Below are 21,220 nucleotides of genomic sequence, written 5' to 3'. Positions count from 1 at the left end.
TCTCAAATAGTTTGGGGGATAACAGGGTGAGCTCCCTCGGAGCCCAGGTTCTCTCCGCTCTCAGGACACTTTCGCTCCAAAAGGAGTGGAACCAGACGCGACAACTACACCTGCTGCTTAGATGGGACTGTATTTTTTTCTTTGAGAAGCAGGCAGAGCAAAGCAGGAAGATCTGAATTTTTAAGTTGGATTTTAACTTTAACTCGGACTCATTATCTTCTTCAAGTTCTAAGTTGGAAATGGAGTAAAAATGGCGCTGGAATGTTTATTTCTTGTGTGAAGTGACTGCGTTGGAAAACTGTTATATTTTGCTACATAGCAAGAGAAACAATCTGCAACTGATTCTACCCAGTACCAAAAGCTTGTTCTTTTTTTTTATGGAAGGTCAAGGAACTTAGGGAGAACTTTTATTTTTTTCTCTCCTTTCCCTTTCTTTCTTTCTTTTTTTTTTGAACTTTGATTCTGCTGGGTGAAAGAGGAAATCGAAACCTAAGAGATGGCTGCAAGACGTGGGGGAGGGCCTCCAATTTCTAAGAATGTTATTTCTTCTCCTTTACCACAAGCTGCAGGGCAAACTTCGATGAAACCTACAGTACAACCACCTTCCCCCCCCCACCTCCTGCATTCACACTGGCAGACATTCAGCAAGTTGTGATGCAGTCAAATGGGAGTGAGTTTGGATATGGTTTCTTATAAGGAATTACTTAGATTGGAAGGGAATGATTGGCAACTTAAATCATTAGAGGAGTTAAGACAAGAAAATATAAGCTACTCTTGGTTTCAATATACCCAATTGAAAGCTAGGTGGAAGTCAGATCAAAAGGTTGGCATCACAATTACAGATCAAAATTTAGTAAAACAAATTAGAGACTTAAATTGTGCACATATAAAGAGGATATATAATGTTTTAATTGAATTGGACTCGGAAACGGAATTAGTTAAAGATTGTATGATAAAGTGGGCACAAAATATTCAGGAACCAATTGTGCTGGATACTTGGGAGATAATTTGGGTCAGAAATGTTAAATTTACTCAGGCTCAAAACTTAAGAGAAAATTTTTATAAAATGTTTTATAGATGGCATTTGGATCCCAAGAAGTTGTCTAATATGTATCCTAACTTGCAGTCTAAATGTTGGAGATGTGGTAGTTTAGAAGCCACCTATTTTCATATGTGGTGGACTTGTAGAAATATAAAAGCTTTTTGGATTAAAATTTGGTGGAACATTCAAAAGATTTTTAAGAGGAAGATAAAGTTTTCTCCGCAATTGTTTTTATTGGGTATTGTTGTAGATTGTGATGTTAAAGAAATTAATTTGATGTTGAATATGATAACAGCAGCACGGTTACTGGTGGGACAATATTGGAAGAAGGATAGTTTGCCTACTATAGAAGAATGGGTGTTTAAAGTTTCAAATCTTGCAGAAATGTCTAAGATTTCTGCTTATTTGAAAGATCATTCACAGGAAAGATATATTTCAGTTTGGAGGAGATGGATAGATTATATTGAGAATAAATATGGGACTAAAAAGTTCCATTTAGCTTATGAGTAGATTTTAGAGGGATATTGTTATCTTAGTGCAGGGGTGTCAAACTCAATTTCATTGAGGGCGGCATCAGCATTGCGGTTGCCCTCAGGGGGCTGGGTGGGTATCGCCTGGGTGGGCGTGGCCTACTGGGTAGGCATGGCTAGAGTGCGTATGGCCTACTGGGTGGGCATGGCCAGCTCTACATTGTTCGCATCAAGGGTGCCTATGGGGGCCTGGGCAGGAGTGGGACAGATCTGAGGGTCTCTGGCAGAAGGAGGGTCTCTGGGCCAGGGCCAAGGCAGTTGGGGCCGTTCCCTCACTGTTTCCAGGATGGCTTCGGGGGCCACATGAAACCACTTCGCGGGCCGGATCTGGCCCCCGGGCCTTGTGTTTGACATGTCTGTCTTAGTGTTAGTACTTTGTATGTATCTATGTTAAAGGGGAGTTAAAGCACATTATGAATTTGGTTAATTGTATATTATGGATAATTCTTATTTAGAATATGATTATTATAACTATAATCCTGTATTTATCTCTGGGAAGTGGGGGGGGAAAGTGGGGTGGTTTGGGGTGGGGGGGATTTGGGGATATATTGTAAAATCTTGTTTCTGTAAAACTCTTTAATAAAAAAAATTTCACTTAACAACTGTCTTGCTTAGCAATGGAAATTTTGGGGTCAATTGTGGACATATGTCGAGGACTACGTATAACTGTGATGTAGAATATGGACATCTATGAAATATTTTTTTTTATTACTAGACATACGGGAGAATAAAAATTAATATCCCTTGGCCCATAATATACTAAAAAAAACCCACTTGCAAAATATCTCAAATAATTTAGAAAAAACACTCAAATTCACCTAAACTGTAGTAGTTCAAGTAACAATTGGATATCCAATTTTCAACTCAAAGCATCAGTTTCTTTTTAACAATGTGAAACTGAATCTATCTGAAGCTGTATTCCAAGCACTGAAGGATGCAGGTATTTGCTTGCTTTCATGCTTGCCCATTTACTACTCTGTGCTATTGATAAAATCTCTAATACATTATTTTGAACTGCTACAATTTGGTAATTTAATCTATTCCCACTGAACTGAAATATAATAAATTAATACATTTCCTTACATTTAAAGAATCACTCCTGCGTTCAACTCTGTACAATTATATCTGCTATTACAATCTTTTACAGTAAGGAACCATAAAAAGATTGTAACATCTTGATCCCCAAAGGAAAATACAATGTATGTGGCAACATCCTCATATTCCCACAAATTCGAGAGAGTGAAAATAACTTGATATAACCGAAATTTTCTGGCCATTTCAGATGCTTAAACTTTTGGTTAAAATTTGGGGTATGCTAATTTTGAGGGAGGGACCTTTCTAAAAACTGAGCAATGGCTACAGGCATCTGCCTTGGAAGGTCCCTAGCCAAAACATAATACAGGTAGTCCTCAGTTAACAAAAGTAACTCAGACCTGAATTTCCATCGCTAAGTAATGTGGTAGTAAAGCATGACATGACTGTGCTGCTTAGTGATGGCAGTCCCGCAACATCGTTAAGCATATCATGTGGTCACCATTTTGACCTCTTTTTAGTTTCCTGACTTTGTCACAAGCTAGCAGTGAAGGTCGCAAAGAGTGATGACATGATGCAGTAACATTGTGAGTTGGTCGCCAAGCACCTGAATCACTATCACATGACTGTAGGGATGCTGCATCAGCCAGAACTTCTGAGGAGCAGTTGTAAGTACCACTCATTTAGCGCCATCAAAGGGTCACTGAACAAGTGGTTCAATGTAGACCATAAAAAAGATTGTAACAACTCGATCCCCAAAGGTAAATATGTGGGCATATTCCTCATATTCCCACAAATTTGAGACAGTGAAAAAAGCTGCAGAAAAAAACCCTAGACATACAGTGATTGTGATGATCTTAGCAGTATTCCAGAATCAGCACTTTCCAACACAAATTGTGCAAAATGCTTTTATCTCAGTAAGTTTATACCTTCAAAACCTATTCATGCATGTCAAGAGATATTGTTCTCAGTATTCCAAACCCTTCAACTGGGCTGCTGTTTTACAGTTTATGACAGAGTTAAACGTGTACGTATAATTTTTCTTCCAACTTAACCAATCAGCAGCACATTTAGGATGGATACGGTAACATGGAATCAGAGTTTTCCTAAGAAAGCAGCAGTTAAGCACATAACCAGATAGAAGATTGGTATAAGTGCATGAACGACTGTATCGCATAAACAAGGGCTGATCAAGCAAGTTGTGTAAACTCAACAAGTAAAATGTTGATTTGCATGTGTATATATTGTCTCCATACTTGCAACATTAAAGTTAAACTTCTGAGATTAAAGTATTGGACTGCATGTGTGTGTGGATGAGTGTATGCACACATTCTTGTCGCTTACTGCAACAGTAATGTCATTCATGGAATCAAGAAACTTCCCCAAAACTTTTCTTTCCTCTACTTTTCATAGTCAGCAACATGCAAGCAAAAACATCAGCAAAAAGCAGCAATTTGCTTTTTACTGGATTTGATCCCTGACAGGCAATCTACCAAAAGAATAAATAAATTACAATCTTGCTGACTAGATGAAGTGAAATGCCTACATAAAGATTAGCCAAGGGGACGGTCTCTTTTTCTTAATTGAATATACCAAGGAACTTTGTAAGAGCGAAAGGAATTACAATGACCTCCAGGCTGCCTGGCTTGTTCATCTTAATTTAGGTGCCTGTTTATTTTCAGACTGGGGGCAATAAATGTGAAAAAGAAAAGATTATTACCTGAAAGAAGGCAAACCTGCAAAAGATTATTAATTTATTATATCCCACTCCTCTTTCAGAAAGTCAAACTGGCATATATAACACTACCTCCTTCAATTTTTCTGGCAACAAAAACTTTTGTTAGAGACAGAGTGACTAGCCCAATATCACCCAATGAATTTCCATGACTTATTGTGGGCTTGAATCTGGATCTAACAACTCAAATCACTACACCATCCTGATTCTCAGTTAAACAGATGAGTTTTTCTATCCTGTTATGTGGTGGATCATGATCTCAAGAACAGAAAAAAAAATTAGGTAAATGGGGATATGTTTCTGATAGATTATAATCTACACTAATTGTTCACCTTTCCTTTATTTGACATTCTCAAAAAGTGTTTTGAAGATAATCACCTCGACCAATTATCTTGCAAATTACTTTTCAGCAGTTACCAAAGTTTCAAAACCAATAAACAATAATATGACAAATTATTACTTTGTAAATTAAATAACTGATGTAACTGAAAATTTCTGGCCATTTCAGATGCTTAAACCTTTGGTTGAAATTTGGGGCATGCTAACTTTGAAGGAGGGACCTTTCTAAAAAATGTGCAATGGCTACAGGCATCTGCCTTGGAAGTCCCTAGCCAAAGCATAAAACAGGTAGTCCTCAGTTAACAAAGGTAACTCAGACCTGAATTTCCATCCCTAAGTAATATGGTAGTAAAGCATGACATGATATGACTGTGCCACTTAGTGACGGCAGTCCCACATCATTGAGCATAATATCATGTGGTCACCATTTTGACCTCTTTTTAGCTTCCTGACTTTGTCACAAGCTAGCAGTGAAGGTCACAAAAGGTGATGACACGATGCAGTAACACTGTAATTGTGAGTTGGTCGCCAAGCACCTGAATCACTATCACACGACTGTAGGGATGCTGCATCAGCCTGAGGAGCAATTGTACCACTGATTTAGCGCCATCAAAGGGTCATTGAACAAGTGGTTATTAAATGACGATACCTGTACAGCATTTATATGCAGAGATCTGCAGAGCTGCTTCACACACACTTTTTTCAATATGAAAAAAGATGAAAAATACACAGAAATAAGAAGGAAAAAGAAAATGGGAGAGAGAGCATCAAACGAAAATGCTACAAATCAATTCAAGCACAGGGACTTAAAAACTTTATATGTAGGTTATATTTTTCATTTTGTTTTATTCATAGAGAGCCACAATTGGCAAATTTAGATTAATATCAAATTTATTAGGATACAGTCGTGTCCTAATATCTCCGTATGTGTGTGTGTGTGGGGGGGAGGAATAATCAATATTGTAAATCAAAATCTTCATATATAGTACGGTGGATAAATCAATTTCATAATCTTTATCCAGTCTGACTGGATTTAATTGGCAATAAATGTTCTATAAAAATAGAATAGGAATAGAAATAATGAAAAATGCCGTTTATCTTTTCTAGAAATTATGAACAGGCTCTCCAACTGTATTTCCTCTATTATCTCTTCTACCAACAACCTCTGAATTGTTTATAGGTTTTTCTCTCAAGATTTTAACAAAACCATTTCTAGTTCTAGAGTATTGGAGTTATAATTTCTATAATTATATTTCTTGACTCTTTCATACTATACTTGTACTGGCAATGTACATCTGTGTCAATGTACTGGGTTTCCCCCCCTAAATCTCTTTGTTATAAAGACTTAAAATAAATGAGTAAGTACAGAATTGACTAAAGCAGCAAGACAGAAATCGCAATCATTCACACAAAAATATTACCTTGTGTATAGGCTGCGTCATCAGACCCCATGCTCAGTTTTCGTGCTTCACTAATCCTATCGACATGTGCTAAAACAGGGTCATTAAGGTGTTGGATACTTTCTGTTTCTGCAAAGTGTTCAGGAAGGTTTAGGAGGTTTGTAGGTTCAAACGTTGGGGACACCACTCCCGGTGAAACTGCAGGGGGTTTATTCGGAGAAACAGTAATTTTAAAAGTGTATTTTGTATTAGGCTGGGTAACCACTACTCGAGGAGAAGTGGCAGAAACATTGTTTCCAATTGTTCTGCTTTTGGGAGGGTGGTGGTGAATAAAGGCAGGTCCCATGCTAACCTGACCAGACATATTCCTAGACGTGGTCGTCACTCCTGGATTTGTTGATATGAAGAGTGTGGGCTGATTCCGTACAAGTTGTTCATCACCTGAAGAAGTATTGGCGGAAATGTACACCTTTGGCTGACTTCGTGTAATTATTTCATCAGTATTTGGTGGACTGGCAGCTATGTAAACAGTGGGTTGACTTCTACTTAAAGTCTGGCTGTTGCTGGAAGAGGAATTTGTGGATGAGCGCGGACCTGTATGACGAAGTTTTGATGAATTATTTCTTTGTGGTGGTTCAAGTTTTATTTCAATTTGGTTTTTACGAGGTCCTGTTGATATATTTTGGATATTATATTGGCTCTGGGTTGAAGAAGACTGTGAGCCACCAGATGAATGAACTGTGGGTGCTTGAGGAGTTGTAGGAGAACTTATAGGCATATACACATGAGAGGTCTGATGGCCTTGTTGGATTGACTGAGCTGACTGTTGTGATGAGGTATGTGTCAAGGAACTGGTTGTGGGCAAAGTTGTCCAGGGGTTTGAATGTGAAGGCTGGTAGTTTTGTTGAGAATGCATAGGACTGAACTGAGACATCCAGGCGGGATTTTGCTGATTCTGGCGAGTTGTACCACTTGGATTTGTGATATAAGGTCTAATGTAGATAGAATTGCCTTGTGGACTGTTTATTGGAGGTACACCATGTATGTGCAAAGAAGTTGGGGTATTCCGACCAGGCTGAATATTTGGAGCTAAAGTTACCATAATGGGGTTAAATCTAGGTATTTGTTGAGCCAAACCAGATCCTTTACTGCCCAAGTGAAATCCAAAATGTTGTCCTGAATTGGAAGTACTAGGAGTATTAGATATGCCAAAGAATCCCTGTGGAACTTGGACTGGAGCAGTCTGTGGTTCTGGATGACACAATTCGCTGTTGGATAAGCTGGTCTGAAGGTGTCCATCACTAATACTATGAGTTAAAGTCCTACTTCCATTCATTCTACTTCCTTCTCTTCCATGGAGATTCACATTCTGTGATTGCAAATCCAAATTAAGGGATGTCATGTGATTTCGCAGACTGGAAATGCCAGAATCATCTGAAAAACCAATGTCTCCTTCACCGTAGAGATATTTTGTGCTCTCCTTAGAGAGAACCGCACAACAGGCATCCAAGTTATTATTATTCTGTAACAAATTTTAAAATAGGCATCAGTAGAAGTCCTATAGTTTTGTCATGATTATTTAAGAACTTAACAAAATGCAAGCTTTCTGACATATAAATCTATTTGAAAACAGGCAAAAGAGGAATAAAAAGCTTAGAAGAGAAACAATAAAATAGTATGCATCTGGGATACAGCTAAAGAAAGATTGGTTAAAATACTATGGCTTCAAATATTGTACTATCTTTCTTGGGAGTTAATAATACTGAACTCAATTAGCCTTCTTTCTTTCTTATATATGTTGGGGGTGTGTGTGTTCAATTCCCTGCAGTTGTCTTGCAACATGTAGAAGTGGTTTGCTTTTGTCTTCTTCCTAAATCTGAGAACAACTGACTCAAAGTCATTCAACTGGCTTCATGCCTAAAGTATGATTATGACTATAATTCATGATCTCTTGGTTTGTGCCTGGTGCCTTAACCACTACATTAAACTGCAGTTTAGGGAGAAGACTATAGTAAGTGGATGAATATAACGAAGTATATTTCTATTGCAGCTAATTATCTTCACCAATCTTCTCATTAAACCTTACTGCCAGAAAGATCCATAACGGCATTTTAGTTTGGGTTAAATGCATGCTTGAGTTTAATCTCAATTTCATTTTAAAAGTTATCTCTATATTTTCCTACATAGAAAATATTTTTATCCAGTACCACACTACTTTTGGTGATAGAAGTAAAAACGCAAGGCATGAGAAATCAGCAGCACTACCTGGAAGGTCTTGAATGTACAGGGTATTTGTGTATATTTCCACAAAGATTTAAAGTTGATTTAAGTTAAAACCCCATAATTTGAGGAAAAATTGAATGTGTTAATTTTTAAATATAGTAAACCTAGTAATAAAAATACAAAAAAGACATAAAACTCGTACATAGTATTTTAATTAGAAAATTATTTTGTGTATTAATACCTACTAATAATATAGATACAGAAATGTCCTATTGATAACTACAGTTTAAGTAATATAAATATAAAAAAGAAGAGAGTACTGGGCCACAGTACCACTATAAGGGCCAAATTTGAAGATGAAAAATAGTTTAGCAATGCCACCAAATCACAACATCAACATTCTACAGCAGTGACTCTTAAACTGCAGGTAATTTGTGCCTATCCTAGGAGTAACGGAGCAATTTGTAATTGCTTTTTTTAAGCTGAAGATCCATGGATCTTCAGTGGGATAGCCACTGCAGAGAGGCTTGTTTTGGTGTGGGTAATCATATTCTGGGACTGGGAAAAGGGGTTAATTGGATCAAACAGTGTAAGAACTATTATTTTATTGTCTTAAAATGAATACTTACTGTGTACTACCTATCGGCATACTGGATGCTGTAATATAAAGCAGTGGTTCCCAACCTTTCCGGCTTTGCGGACCAGCAGTGGCGGCAGCGTGAGAGGGGGGAAGAGAGAATGGTTTTGTGCATGCACGCCACTTGCACAAATGGAGCTTCGCATGCTTGCCTGCCGCTTGCGTGGCCTGGTTCCCAACAGGCCGCGGATCAGTACTGGGCCGCGGACCGGGGGTTGGGGACCTCTGCTATAAGGGATACATGAACATAATTTAACCAAGTGAGAAAATAAATGCTATATGAGTGCCTTTTAAAGAGATCTTTATGAAACATATTAAGCATATATTTTTAGATCTGATATCCAGCAATTTAAAATGAAATACAAAACAAAGCAGAATCAATAAACTAAATAAAGTGCAAAGCAAGAAAAGCAGAACTAAAACTATTAAAAGCATACAAAAAGAAAACAAATGATAATATTCAAACTGGGACAGGAAAATGTATACCAAAGAAAATATACATTTAATAAGTTAGGCAAAAAAGACTTTATGACTAATTTTTAATATCACAATATTAAAATGCCTCCAAGTAGTAACAACATAGCACTGACCTGTAACATGCATCTGGACACAACAACTTCAGGTACCTCAGGAAATTTTTGGCGCAGGTCATTTAAAACCTGAAAATCAATTTGCTGGCTTCCTTGGGCCATTCGTATGTTGCCTGATCAGGACGTTTGTTCAATGGGCAGTTCCAGGCCTTAGTGTGAAATAAAAATCATCTCTTTTGTCCTAGCATTTTCTGTAAGCAAAACAAAGAAACTTAAGTAAATCATTTAATGCATTTGATTACAGCATTCTCAATGTAAGCTTTATAATCTATAAAGAACAAAGCAAGTTGATTAGTCACAATCTCCTCTGCTAGCAACTGCCTCAGATACAGACTGTTCCCAATTACTAGGTGATGAAAACGTAACTCTGCTACCAACGCCTCCATATAGAACAACAAAAGCCTTCAGTTTGAACTTCAATCTAGTCAGTTGCAGGCTGCAGCTGACAGAAGGGTTCTAATCAGGATCAAAGGTCGTAGAACTGAGCTTGTTAATTTAGGGTTAGCACTTTTTAGAGAAGCAGCTTAGGAAGACATACAATAGATTGCTTAAGCCAGGGGTTCCCAACCTCCGGTCCGTGGACCAGTACCGGTCCATGGCATGCCAGAAACCTACAGGCTCTGGGCCTGCCTTCTGCCCCACTGGGTCCCACAACCTTGGGCTCTTGCCCCCATCATGCCTCACTTTCCCAAAGATCAATTTTCCTAAGGAGAACCAGCCAATCTGCAGGCTTGTGCCATGCCAGAAGCAGCTGCCATTCACAATCCAAGAAATATAAATGCTCACAAAATGGCACCCATTTCTGGGACAGCACCAGGCTGTCGCAGTTCTGGCAATTCTTTTCAAAAAGACAACTGGAGCAGGCTGTGTGAGGGAAAGTAGGGTGGGGGACCCAGATGGGTGGGAAGTGAAGCAAGGGGTGCCTCAGAGGATGGAAGAAACTCAGGGAGGTCTGGGGCAGGCCATATGTGAACTGGGGAAGTGCTGCAGTGCATGGGCTTGCACTGGGTTTCCCCTAATCTGAGGCACCGTGTATTCCGCTTACTGACTGTAACAGGGAGAATAGGGATTGTGGTCATTAAGCAAGATGTCTCACTTAATGACCACCATGACTTACAGACATAATTCTGGGCTCAGTTGTGGTCGTTACTGAAAGACTACTTTTATTAACCAATTTTATTATGTTTGTGATTAGCAAGCTTTCTATGGCTGAAAAGTAAGCTAATCCATGTTTCTCTCTCTTCATACACAAATGACTAAATACATTTCTGAACAATAGATAACAGAGCAAATATTTGTACATTAGTAATTTTTGCATGTAGGTTTGTAAAATGAATGTACAGTCCAAAGTTGCACAGTAACTTAATTATGTCATTATGGCCAGGATTTATGCAATCATGGATCACCATTTTCAAAGTAGACATTTTTTTACTTTGACAATAGAACTGTGCCCCCTTTCTAGAGTCAGCCCAACCAGACAACTAATGCTGGTGAAAAGCAGCCAATTGTTAATCTCCTCTAGCCACTTTCAGGAGATTAAGCTGGGCTGAAGCTCAGAAGCTGGAGTTTTTCTGGAAGGCTTTGAGGGCCTGAAACCACATATTTTATTTGGGTTTTATTTGCCTGACTTTTTATATTTATCACATTTCTACAACTTATTAGCAAGAAGCTTGTGATTGTGTCATCATACATGTTTTTATCAAAAAATAGCAATGTTGTGGTAGTATCATGAAAGTTTGTTTTAATGTTCCTTATGGTTTGATAATATTTACCAAACATTACTATGAAGATTCTATTTAAGTTGATGTTATAGTCACAAAATATTTTAGTATAATAAATTTATTCTACATTACTACACTGTTCTTTTGTTGGAGTGCTGCTAACCTTTATCAGAGAGACACAGTCTAATGATCAAATGAAGCAGCTTTTTCTACCCAGTATATGCTGGGTAGCAATATAAGAAAACTGTAATATTACAACGTGTAATTTAAAAAGAAAATATTTGGAAGTGTTTCATAAGTTTAATCAATCAATATGTCTTATATTCAATATATGGAGAAAACAAAAAGTCATCAAGAAGTTTATTTTTAAAAAATGTAGTTTTCTGCCACACTTACATATATCTTTCTACTGGTCTTGATATAAATTTGTGTAAACAAGTAGATATCAGTTATTATGACAAATGGCTGTTCAAATAAATCATCTTTAAAACATATAATCTTCTGCTATTTCAAAAGACATTTTTTCCACTGACTATACTGTATATAATAAATACCATGTTTAAGAAACCTTGTTCTAATGATAACTGCTAAAGTCACCAAAATTAAGAATTCCAACATACCAATAAAATGATAAACAGATTTTCAGTTGAACCATTCTTTGAAAATCAATAAAAATGTTTTTATATTAGCTAAACTTTCAAAAATCAACAATATAGCAAGAACTAATGTGCTGAATAAATATTTCATTCCAGCTATTAAAATGCTTATAATTACAATACCTAATCCACAAACATTCTACTGTCAACAAGTGCAGCTGAATTTAGAGACATATAGTTTGTAAACAGTGATTGTTAATATTTTATTAAAATTTATAATAAGATTAAAAATACAAAAATAAATAAAAGAGTTAAAGAAGAAGAGGAGTGCAAAGAAAAAGAAAGAAAATAGTAGTGACTTTTATCAGTGCGGTAGAATATCAAAAAAATTACAACCTCAATATTTTGCTTTACATTTCTAAATATTTCAAGCCATTTCTGTAACAACATAAGTCACTCTAGTCATCAAAACCTATAATAAAAGTTTCTTTTATTTTCTGTTTTGAGCAAAAAATCCAGAAGCGGTTTCCGAGTAGAAACAAAACTAGACAGGTTCTTCTCTTTTAATTAAAACAGTTTTGCCATTTCCACCAATTACATTATAAACACTGATTATGATTCCCATATATTCCAGCAATACACTAACAATAAGGTAAACCATAAGCAAAACACACATGCATACCAAGCACTACTGTACACAACTTTTATAGAAATCTGTACATAACTTATGGCTTTCTTACCCGATTACTCTGGGACATGACTACACAGGATCAGTGGAAAGATGCTGATATGGGCAATTTTGTCAAGCACTTTATTTTATTTTAGTTTTTTTGCTTTTCTAGAGGTCAAGAGGATGCTCATGAGAGATGCCCTCCCAATCACTGGAAAACTCCCCAAGTGCTTACCAGGAAACCTGCTGAATTCACCAAATGTGTAGGATGGGATCCTCCTCACTAAGCAGAGATATGTAAGTCTAGTTAATTCCACTGTCATAAAGACAGTTATTTTTCCATGATAGTGTAAAAGGATCAGATCATGACACATCTGCTCTGAAGGAAAAGTTAGATCTAGAGTGTAATGAGCCATGTGGGTCAGGCCAAGGATGAGCTGAAATGACTTCACAGTTGTCATGGTGGCCATCAACTCCCAAGATACCTCAAATTCTAGAAAGGGGAAGTTGAAATCAAACAGTACTAACAGGGTATAACCACCTCTAGCCGGTGAGCAATGCTGTTCTGCCAATGTTACTGTTAATTTCCGACATGCCAAATATGGAAAAAAATGTTCTGAAGCTTTTCTCAATCCATAGTTATGTACCATAATTAGAGTATATAAGTAAATTGCAAGTGCATGTAACAGCACATACTACAATGTTTACATATTTCTTAATATATAGAAACTAGACACATACAGACTTCACATTTATGCCTTCAAGTCATTTTTTATTTCTGTTCCTTGCAGTTCTATTAACTACATTTTTCAGATGTGGCTCTTAAGACATTTTACTGTATTAGTCTCTTGTAGCCCTAAGCTTTAAAAAAAGTCACAAATAAAGGTGTAGCTTCCAAACATACTTTTGAATTTTAAAATAATGATAATAGTATTAAATGTTTGGTAATTTATCAAACAATTTTTACATAATTTTCCTCAGAATCTATGTATTAAATAAAATGTTAATAATTTTTATATCAAATTACCATAGTCATATTATGCTTATCATATCATATTATGCTCATCATTCAATTCAATAAACAATAAACATATGATGTTCATATCATATTCATATCCTGAAAAAATACAGAAAAAAAACCAGTTTTAATTTTGTGTGCCTGAAGACCAGCATTCAATTAAGACGATTCTATACTTAAATCAACAATTAATTAAATTGATTTGTTTTAATCAATTAAAACATTTATTAAATGAAAATTTGTTGAGGCTAACAATTTGAAGAGGAAAAAATGTGGACTAAAAACTTATATTTTTTCTTTTAGCAGTAGAACATATTGTACCCGCAAAATGATAGTATTTACCAAACAGGGCTGAAAGATCAAATTACACCTTTGTAATTTGGTTTCCAAAGAGGCTGTTTAATACAAAATGCAGATGGCTCAATACAAGAAGTCACAAGACTTTAAATATTTTTGAATTAGAAAGTCATATCCTCTTTACTCGCAAGTTAAAGAAATAATCTTAAGATGGCTAGAATTTTTCATCATTTTTTCTTTTTAAATTATTACTTTTGAAAGATTTGGAACTGCTGAAAGGACTGTGTTGTAAACTTTCAGCAGTTCCAACAAGGTTCCACACCCATTTGCATTATTCAGGTGACTCTGAGGGCACCATAAACCTCCAAGTGGCCTTTGGACCCTCAGAAAAAGTACTAACGACCAGATGACTGCAAGGAATATAAATCCTTCCATCCTCCACCATTCAGTCAGAACTGAAGAAACTTCTTGGATGAGAAGCAAAATGACTTCAAGGAAAACTAAAGTCAAGTTGCCTTTTGAAAAAGCACCTTTGAGACAACCATGACGTGGATGACTGAGAATATCCACAGACAATCACTTTCATAATATCCATGTAACAGCCAGACCTTAACAGAAAAGGATGCCAGGAAACAATATACACTTCACAAAATATTCCTATTGTACCACAGAGGTTGTGCAGAAATTTATTTGGCATGGAAAATTTAGAATGATTTAAAAATGGGGAAAAAATCACTCTTATTAAATTATAAAAAGGCACAATTAGTACTTAGAGAACAGTAATTTTATGCTAACTTTTTTTTTAAAAAAAAATTACAGTACTTGAATACATGTATACTGTTTGCCAACAGATTCAAACTTAGTATTATATAAACTTACTTTGTAGAAAAATCCAATTTAAAAATAAAACATCCAGAAATCTTACGATAACCTAATAAAAAAAACACGTTTGAAGACTTAGCCACAATGTATTTTGATGGTGCTAAAGACAGAATCACACTGCTTCTCTATGGCAGACACCCCTTTATAGGAGTCTCTCCCTCCAAAGTCACATGTAACCATTAGCATGTTATTATTACATTAGCAAATCAAGGCTGTAGAGTTTCAATGAATCATTGATCCCTAGTGATCATGAATAAGGGCATTCATCTTCTATATTTAATGTTAGGGTTTTATTAATGGATTTATTAAATAAAGATATATGGATGCTTTATCAAACAATTCTGGAAAGCTAACAAAGCATAAAAACAGAAACATACATATGAAAACTGTAAAAAAAGACAATTAAAAGGTGGCAGTTAAAAACAATCAGTTCCTCAATCACATAAGATAAAAAAACACAAATTTGACTCTACCAGCATCCTACAACCTGAGAAAAAAGCCAGGTTTAAAATCTTTTGAAAGTCCTCAATGATTATGTTTTATTTATAGTTATTATATGCTATCTAGAATCCTCTATGAGTGGGGTGTATTATAAGCCTTGTAAATAAAAAATATACTGAATTTTTCACATACAAAAAAAATTCATAGCTTGAACAATTTTGGGATCTATACAATTGAGGAACAGTATAGTTTTCATAAATAAGCAATACGTTTCAAAGAATTCCTCAGTCAGAAAGGAGATGCAACTTTTTTTGCTGAATAGTCATAAATATAATCTTTACTGAGCAAATAATCCCTATGGTTACATTCCAAAACATTCTTAACAGCTGCATGTGAAGGTAGACTTCAAAGTTTTGTGCCCTATTCCCCTTTTTTTATAGAAAGAATGAAAGTAGCTATTATTTCCACAAAATAAGTATATATTAGAAAAATGGGTTGTATTAAATGAGGTGGTATAGTTATTTTTTGTAAACTGTTAGATTTCAACCAATTTAAATAATGGGATTTTCTTTTTTCTAACTTTCCAACTTTTCCAGCTTTGAGATTGTAGTGAGTCATGTTGAAAACAAAAACGAGCAATTAAATAAATTTAAATGTCTGTACACAAAACCCCTCTAACTTCAAACTGAGAGGCCCTGAAAAAGATTCCATCCAGGAAATTACTTTTATATTAGTTAAACTTACTTTTCACTGCCCTGACTTGGTTCACTTATTCCTTCTACATAAATATAATTATAATACAGGCAAAATTACAGAGAAACTTTATCTGTTTATATTTGAAAACTACTGACCCCCAAAATTGGGGGGGGGAATCTAAGGATCATATTCAGGAGTAAAGCAGTATAATTTATGAGTATAATTTCAAATAGTATATTTTATTACAATCAGTGTTTTTTAATTCTACTATTGTTTATAATCCAGGAAAAAAAATGAGTGAAAATATCCTAGTAAAAAACTAGGCATTAATAACCTAGGGTAATTTCCCACCAGTGTTATGCATCAAGAAAAACCACCTAGAACAGAATTAGAACTAAGAACACAGGCTTCAGATACATGTGTGGATCTGAAAATCATGTAAAAATCACATAATATAAATGTGCAATAATTACAAATGGATTAATGCCATAGTGAAGTTTATCCTTTAAAACAGGGGTGTCAAACTCAATTTCATTGAGGGCCGCATCAGCATTGCGGTTGCCCTCGGGGGGGCGGGGGTGTGTGGCCTGGGTGGGCGTGGCTAAAGTGCGTATGGCCTAGTGGGTGGGCATGGCCAGCTCTACATCGTTCGCATCAAGGGTGCCTATGGGGGCCTGGGCAGGAGTGGGACAAATCTGAGGGTCTCTGGCAGGAGAAGGGTCTCTGGGCCAGGGCCAAGGCAGTGGGGGCCGTTCCCTCACTGTTTCCAGGATGGCTTCGTGGGCTGCATGAAACCACTTCGTGGGCCGGATCTGGCCCCCGGGCCTTGTGTTTGACATGTCTCCTTTAAAACAAATGTATATTTCCATATTGACCCGTATTAGTCAACTAACCACAACTTCTTTAGAATAGAGCTAACACACAAACACACACCCAACACCTTCTGATTTAAAAAAGCAAACCTTTTGTGAATACAGATTTATTCTAAATTCAGTCTCATGGGAAGTGGAACAAAAACTTCCTATGAAGGATACAGGTTTGGGATTACTTCCCGAAATAATACTAGGTGTCAGAAATAGCAGTCTCCATTTCAAATATGCACAATACTGAAATCAATTTAGCTTTCCAGGCAGAATTTAAAGCCATGCCATACATTATGTTTCCAATAATGTTCTACTGTGACAAATTTTCTAAACGGAATTCTACTTTTATTTCTTCCATAAGCTACGCACCTGTATATACAGCAAAGGCCAGTTCCCAATATTTTATAACCCTTATCCACAGCATCTACATATAAAATAATTCTAACACCAACCCTAATATTAAAAGAATACTGGTTTATTTCTAAGTGCCTGCAAGATCCATTAGCTTTAAATATTTATTTGCATGTGGAGAAGGGGTTTTTCCCTTCATTTTTCTTTTACAGACTGGTAAATATGTTTGGTAATAAAATACATTATAGTTAGAGAAACATCCAAAAAATAATTATTGATCAAGTAGAAGGGCCAATATTTCTAATTTGCACTCACCACAAAACCACATGCTACTGACCACCAGTCTACTTAATGATTTTACAAGTGACTAATATAGTAGAAAGAATACATTATACCATATACCATATATCAGTGTTTATACATTCATACAAGGAAATGGGGATCACAGATGATGTTAGATAGTAGATGTTGGCACCCCCTCCTATCTAAACTACCTAGAAGGGCTTGAACAATAGATGGATAAATAGTGGATCTAATGGACATAGAGAAGTTTTTAATGATTAGAATTTATCCTGATATATTTTAATTATGTGAATATTCCAGCATTCGTATTATATATTTCAAATTATTTCAAAACCTTAAACATAAGCATTTCTAAACCTGAAAACAGAATTCACCTTCCTTTAGTTGGATTCACTCCAATGTATGGCCAATGTTCCTCAGCTTAGGAATCTTTCACAGAGTCCAGTTTTATCTATTTCCTTTTGGTGTGCAAACAGTAAAAGTTGTCCTCAAATTAGGACAACAACTGAACCCAACATTTCTGTTGCTAAGTGAGACAGTTAAGTTAGTTTTGCCCATTTTTCAACCTTTCTTGCCACAGTCGTAAAGTGAATGACTGCAGTTATTAAGTTAGTAACATGGTTGTTAAGTGATCTGGCTTTCCCGTAATCTTTACTTGTCAGAAAATCACAAAAGGTAATCACTTCCCCCCAGGACACTGCAACAGTCATAAATATATTCCAGCTGCCAAGCATCCAAATTTTGTTCACGTCACCATGGAGATGCTAGAACTGTCATAAGACACTTTTTTTCAGTGCCATTGGAATTTTGAATGGTCACTAAACAAACGGTTATAAGTCAAGGACTAGCTGAATTCAGGAAACAAAGACAACTATTCGGAAGGAAGGAAGCGCTGGGTATATTTCTCAAATGCCTGAAAAAACCTTGTTCCTCCACTAGCTGAAGGGACAGGATTGAGCAAATTCAGCTTTTTTAAAAGTACCATGGGTTAACAAATGTGTACAAGATACACACAGAAACACACACACGTAATCAAATAATAACTGCTTGCAAAATTCTGGCTCATCAGAGTTGCCAGGCAGTATCTGTGGTTGCCCCAATTCCTTCCCAATTGTTTGGCAACAACAGAAAAGCATAGATCATTTTTTATTTCTATATTATGCAAATAGTTGGAAATAGTGAGATTCTAGCCATTTCTATATTTTGTTGAAACAAATGTGAATTATTCCACAGCTCCCCCAAATTCTCAATGATTCAGAAAAACAATATTTGCCTTTCAATCTGTACCAGCATGGCTGTTTTTTCAGAAACAATATTTTACCACTTCTATCCACCTCAACACTCTTGGCAAGACATCCACTCTGCTTTCCAGAAAATGAGTAGGATTAGTCACTCTGTGCCAGGATTTAAACACAGTAATTATTTACAAGTGCAATCAGAAATACTAAGTTCCATCACAGAACCAAAGCTTCCACGTTAGTTGCAGTGGGCAGTAATTGTTCAACTTGATATTACTTGGTTTCTGTTTAAATTCTAAGTTAAGAAATTACGTAAACAAATTTTATTATTGTTTGGTACTCAGTAACATATATATGCCAACAACTAATATTCTGGCCTAAAAAAATTCATTCTTTCCCATCCAAATGTTATTGATATTACCTTCAAATGAATACATAACCTTTATTATATTTTGTCGGAACACATGTAAACTCCTCTGCACCTTCTGCTATTATGTAACACAATATTAAATACAAAGAAGCAAAATATCTAAATATATCCAGGATAAAACAAGCAACATTCAAAACACAAAATTGCACAGACTTTGCTCTCATATGGAATGGTAGCCAAATTACAACATAGGTATGATCCTTAAAAATGTTCACACTCCTATGGAATTTATTTAATTATGCTAAGAAAACTTTACCATTTACCACATATACTAAATTATAACAGTTTTCAAATTTCTTCATATTCCCTAAAAAGGAATAATAATCAGGTTACATTTCTTTCTATCATTTAGAAATAAACATATATAAACCTACTTAATTTCTATTAGATGTTATGGGCACTATTCAGAAATAGATTGTTAACAAGATTTATCCACCAGCCAAAAACCTGAGAATACAGAGTGTGAATAAACACACAGAAGACTTGTTTATACAATCTGTTTCTGAAGTAGTCACTCATGAATTCACTTATGTGCAATTTATTTACACATTAAATGAAAGAAAGGGTGAGATGAAAATGCAAAAGGGCATTCAATTAATCCCTTTTTATAAAGTTGCTGTTGAAAGAAAAATCTTCATCAGGAATCCAGTCCAAGTTGGGAATAAACAAAATGGAGACTGCTTTAGAAAGAAGGTTGTAGTTTATTGAAGAGCAGAACCACAAGACATGTGGCTCTGGAGCAGCTGGGAGTGGTGGGTTTTTATACCTTCTTGGGCTTTTGTGTTTAAGATTTTTCCTGTTCTTGTGGCTTTGTATTTCCTATGTCATGTACTTTGACCTGAGGTGCAGTGTGCCCTTTTTGGTATTCTAATGGTGGGTTAATCTTATTATGTTCTAAAGGTCATGTCTTGTACATTTTCAGTGGGGGATGTAGATTTTAGGGGTCTTTTTAAGGTCTCTAATCCCATCAGCTCCAAGCTTCCTGGCTCCAGTTTTTCTGAAAGGATTATCAAATCTGCATTTCTACACAGCTGGTTTCGGCTTGGGGCAGAGAGGCTTCAGGTGGTGGTGGTTTCTGCCTAAGATTTTATATTGTTCCTTTGGGAAAATATAATATTCTGCCCTTTTAATATTCCACAAAATATTTCCTTCTCGGGAGGTGGATGCTGTCTTCCTACATTGCCTAACAATAATGTAGGAAAGTATAGGAACCAATATTTTTATCAAAACCTATGTAAGGCTTCATATAAACACTCTACCTTTTTGCTATAGCTCCCACTTTTTAAAAACATACCATAATATACTCTGAGAAGGGTGAGTGAGTTAAGTAGTACAGTAGAAAAGAAAAAAAAGCAAGGAAAAATGGCAGAAGTAATTGTCCAGACATTGCCCAGACAGAAATGCAAACATACAAATAAACAAAAAAAACCCCAACAACACTGAAATAAGTCCTCAAAAATTAAAATGATAAGTTTAGAAAATTCTGTTTTTATCTCAAACAAAAACTTTCAACATTCCAGATATTACCAATTCCAATTTTCAATTTTCCTGTAGGGGAAGAAAATACTAAATTGTGGGTTTCAATACGCATCCTATAAAAATACACAGTTGGGCTTTTCCACAAAAACTGGCAAAATGAAACATTATAACTTTAAGATAACGTTTTAATGGCATAAGTTATAGGCTAAAATATAATTAAATATATCTTTCAGAGTAAACAAATGGGTTTCTGTAATTCTCTACATGCAGACTTGCACAATGAGAAGAAAGGCCATCTAGTTCAGCCAGATGGTTCCAGAAAGCTCGCTCACAAGGAAATAGAAGCAGCAGCTCTCTGTAGTTATTGCCCCATAGGAAGTGCTACAAAGAAATGTACTACTGCCTCTAATCTTTATACAGCCACTGCTACCAGTGACTTTACATATTTATTCTTTCCCTTTAAAAGCCACCTAGGATGGTAGCTAATAACATAAATAATGAACGACAAAAGAAAAGCGGTAATATTAAAAACCACAGCAGCATTATCATTAAAAGCTTTTGTCTAGTATGAAAAGATAATAAAGATTATGCCAGGTGTATGTGGTTACAGAGGAAACTTTAGAATTGGAGGTTCCAAATGTTGCTTCTCAGCCCCCTTAACCACATCTCCCCATGGAAGGGCACTCCCAAGGCAGGCTTTCTGAAAA

At 35.9% G+C, this 21,220-nt stretch overlaps 1 protein-coding gene across 2 annotated transcripts in view; it reads right to left on the bottom strand.

The window, feature by feature from the left end:
- TAB2 (TGF-beta activated kinase 1 (MAP3K7) binding protein 2) overlaps nt 1-21,220 on the bottom strand; it is a 45,742-nt gene that overhangs the window by 10,501 nt on the left and 14,021 nt on the right. The window contains exons 1-3 of one of the 2 annotated variants that reach the window (XM_081314697.1): nt 9,529-9,676; nt 8,931-9,166; nt 6,100-7,600 (exon numbers count right to left, since the gene is read on the bottom strand). In XM_081314697.1, coding sequence (XP_081170823.1) covers nt 6,100-7,480 — 1,381 coding nt within the window. In that variant the 5' untranslated portion in view covers nt 7,481-7,600; nt 8,931-9,166; nt 9,529-9,676. Of the gene's footprint in view, nt 1-6,099; nt 7,601-8,930; nt 9,167-9,528; nt 9,720-21,220 lie in introns of those variants that run through there. The other variant, XM_081314696.1, reaches the window with a different exon arrangement.

Source organism: Vipera berus (genome assembly GCF_964194415.1).
Source record: "Vipera berus genome assembly, chromosome: 1".
Classification (NCBI taxonomy): domain Eukaryota; kingdom Metazoa; phylum Chordata; class Lepidosauria; order Squamata; family Viperidae; genus Vipera; species Vipera berus.
This window is presented reverse-complemented; position numbering and strand designations above follow the sequence as displayed.